The sequence below is a fragment of the Camelus ferus genome, chromosome 2 (assembly GCF_009834535.1).
Source record: "Camelus ferus isolate YT-003-E chromosome 2, BCGSAC_Cfer_1.0, whole genome shotgun sequence".
NCBI classification, from domain to species: Eukaryota; Metazoa; Chordata; class Mammalia; order Artiodactyla; family Camelidae; genus Camelus; species Camelus ferus.
In genome coordinates this window covers 62,906,136-62,908,396 of record NC_045697.1, presented here as the reverse complement: position 1 = coordinate 62,908,396, position 2,261 = coordinate 62,906,136, and the positions used below count along the sequence as shown (strand labels likewise).

General features: G+C 51.6%; 1 protein-coding gene across 1 annotated transcript; it reads right to left on the bottom strand.

Moving 5' to 3' along the window:
• Positions 1-200: 200 nt before the first annotated feature.
• Positions 201-1,340, bottom strand: LOC116667160 (DNA ligase 3-like). Its single transcript, XM_032491467.1, has one exon. It carries the CDS (start codon positions 1,327-1,329, stop codon positions 382-384), a length of 948 nt encoding a protein of 315 aa, XP_032347358.1. The 5' UTR covers positions 1,330-1,340; the 3' UTR covers positions 201-381.
• Positions 1,341-2,261: the final 921 nt, after the last annotated feature.

The window sequence follows — 2,261 nt, the reverse complement described above, 5'->3', positions numbered from 1 at the left end:
TCAGCTGCTGTTACCACCTGGAGTATTGTTTTACTCATCTTTACATCTTTTATCTAAAATACAGAGGAAAGCTTCTGGTTTGACAGAGTATGGCCAAATCCACACAGACACAGAAAGTAGTGAAGGACAGTCAAGTTCTGTGAGTTCATGGCCTCCTGACACAATCTCCAGGATCAGTCCTTCTCTGCTCTAGAACCACAGCAACTAACTCTCGCTGGGAAGAGACCATGCACGGTTGGTGGGTTTTGGAAGCTGCGCAGCTTGGAGAAGGAAGACTGTCCCCACCTCCTGCTGTCCTATGTCTGCCTGCCCAGCCGGTGCCCGGTCCAGGAGTAGCGTGGTGGGGTAGGGTACGGCGTGAGGGAGGGGGAGGCAGCAGTCCTAGCAGGGGGCTACCAGTCTCCGTTTCCGGATACATGCCCAAATCCACTCCGGGGAGACCTGCTGGGCCTCGGGGTTCTTGTCCCTGCTACCCAGCACATGTGTGGCTGAGGCCATGTCAAATTCCTGCACCAGGTTCCCATCGAATGCCACAAAGTAGCGTCTCAGACGACTGAAGTCTGGAGTGGAAGGCGGCAGGTAGAGCCGCACCCCAGTGAAGATGTCCAGCAGCACCTTTGCTTGGCACGGGGTCTCATCGGGGGCCTTCCGCTTCTCTCCCACTTTCACAGGGGAAGGCTTTGCAGCCAGCTTGGTGCCGCCTCTACCGTCGGAGCCACTCAGCTTCTCTCCTGCCTTCTTGGCACTGGCCGAGGGCCGCTTGGGGGAGGCTCTCGGAGCCTTGTGAGAGACAGCTGGCCCCGAGGTGCCCTCGTTCTCTCCGCTGCTGCCCCCTGTGGTGGAGCTCCCCTCATCTCCGGCCACTAGGGTGAAGGCCGCCCGCTCCTTGGACAGCTGGTACAGTTCCTTGAGTTGGGGGAGGTTAGTGGCAGACTTCCAGTCCTTATCATCACGGATTCGGGTGCAGCGAGGGAATCGGATGGAGATCCCGTCGGCTGTGTGAGCCTCAGATTTGGAGAATTCAGCCCCTGTGATCTCCCACACGGCAGCTTTCTTTGGGTCTGGGACGATGAAATCAGGGTAGTAGATCTTATTGATTTTCAGCCAGCTGGGTATCTTGCTGGGATCCTTGCTGATCTTCACCATGTCCAGTTCCTTCTGCAGCCGGGCAAGTGTCGCGTCGTCATGGCCTCCTGCACACTTGGTGACTGTGCACCACTTCTGGCTGCTCGGGTCATAGCAGCCCATGAGGAAGATGGACATCATGCCACCTTTGCTCCCTTGCCCATAGAAGGCCCCAAGGACCACCAGGTCAGCTGTGTCAGCCATGGCCCCCTCGTTCAAGTTTGCACACAAGCTTTTGCTGCTTCTAAACACACCCAGTGATGACCACTGTTCTGAATTGTTTTCTCAGGTCCCTTTAGTACCAATTTAGACACAACACCCGGAACCACTGAGGGAAGTTCCTGTGTTTGTGCGTGGTTCCCCCAAGCCCCAGGGTCCTTCTCCTTTCTACTGCTATATGGTTGAGTTGTACTACTGTGTTTCCACTTTGGTCTCCATTTTTAAGTTCTCACTAGTTTCACTTACGACGCCTCAGTCCCTTTGAGAGACTGGACTCTATTTAGGTTGAATGATTGAGAGTCACTCTTTTCCTGCTCCTCACCAAGTCTGGAGACTTAGCTGCTACCAAGTGCCCTAACTGAGACCCTGATAAGTGGACAGATTTTCTAAATGGAACTACCTGCCATTGAAATTCCGCTGCCTGAGATTCTTATTATTTAATCTTCATTAACACAAAGATTATAGTATATCTAGGAATCACTATTACAAGTGAATTGTCTCATTAATAAGCTCTCTCTCTCTGATTCCCTTATCTGCCTCTACATACTCCAGACTGTAAAATCCTTGACAGAGAGAAATACAGCATTCATTTTTTTGTACTCTAGAACCTGGCACAGTTAATGCTATAGCTGAAGGCATGAATGAATCAATTTCCCCACATGGCAGGCTGAATCATGGTTCTCCAAGATGTTCCTGCCCTAATCCCTGGGACCTGTGCATACGTTATGTTACATGGAAAAGGGGACTTTGAAGATGCCTTTGAGGCTACAGGTCTTAAAATAAGGAGAGTAACCTGCATTATCCAGGCGAGGCCAATCTAACCACATGATCCCTTAAAAGCAGAGAATGCTCTCTGGCTGGAGTCAGATAGATATGGTGGAAGAGGGAGGCAGAATATGAAGAGCAACAGGGGAAAT

What these genes read in the sequence shown, in the direction of transcription:
- LOC116667160 (XM_032491467.1), bottom strand. Translation starts at nt 1,329, where the DNA reads ATGGCTGACACAGCTGACCTGGTGGTCCTTGGGGCCTTCTATGGGCAA.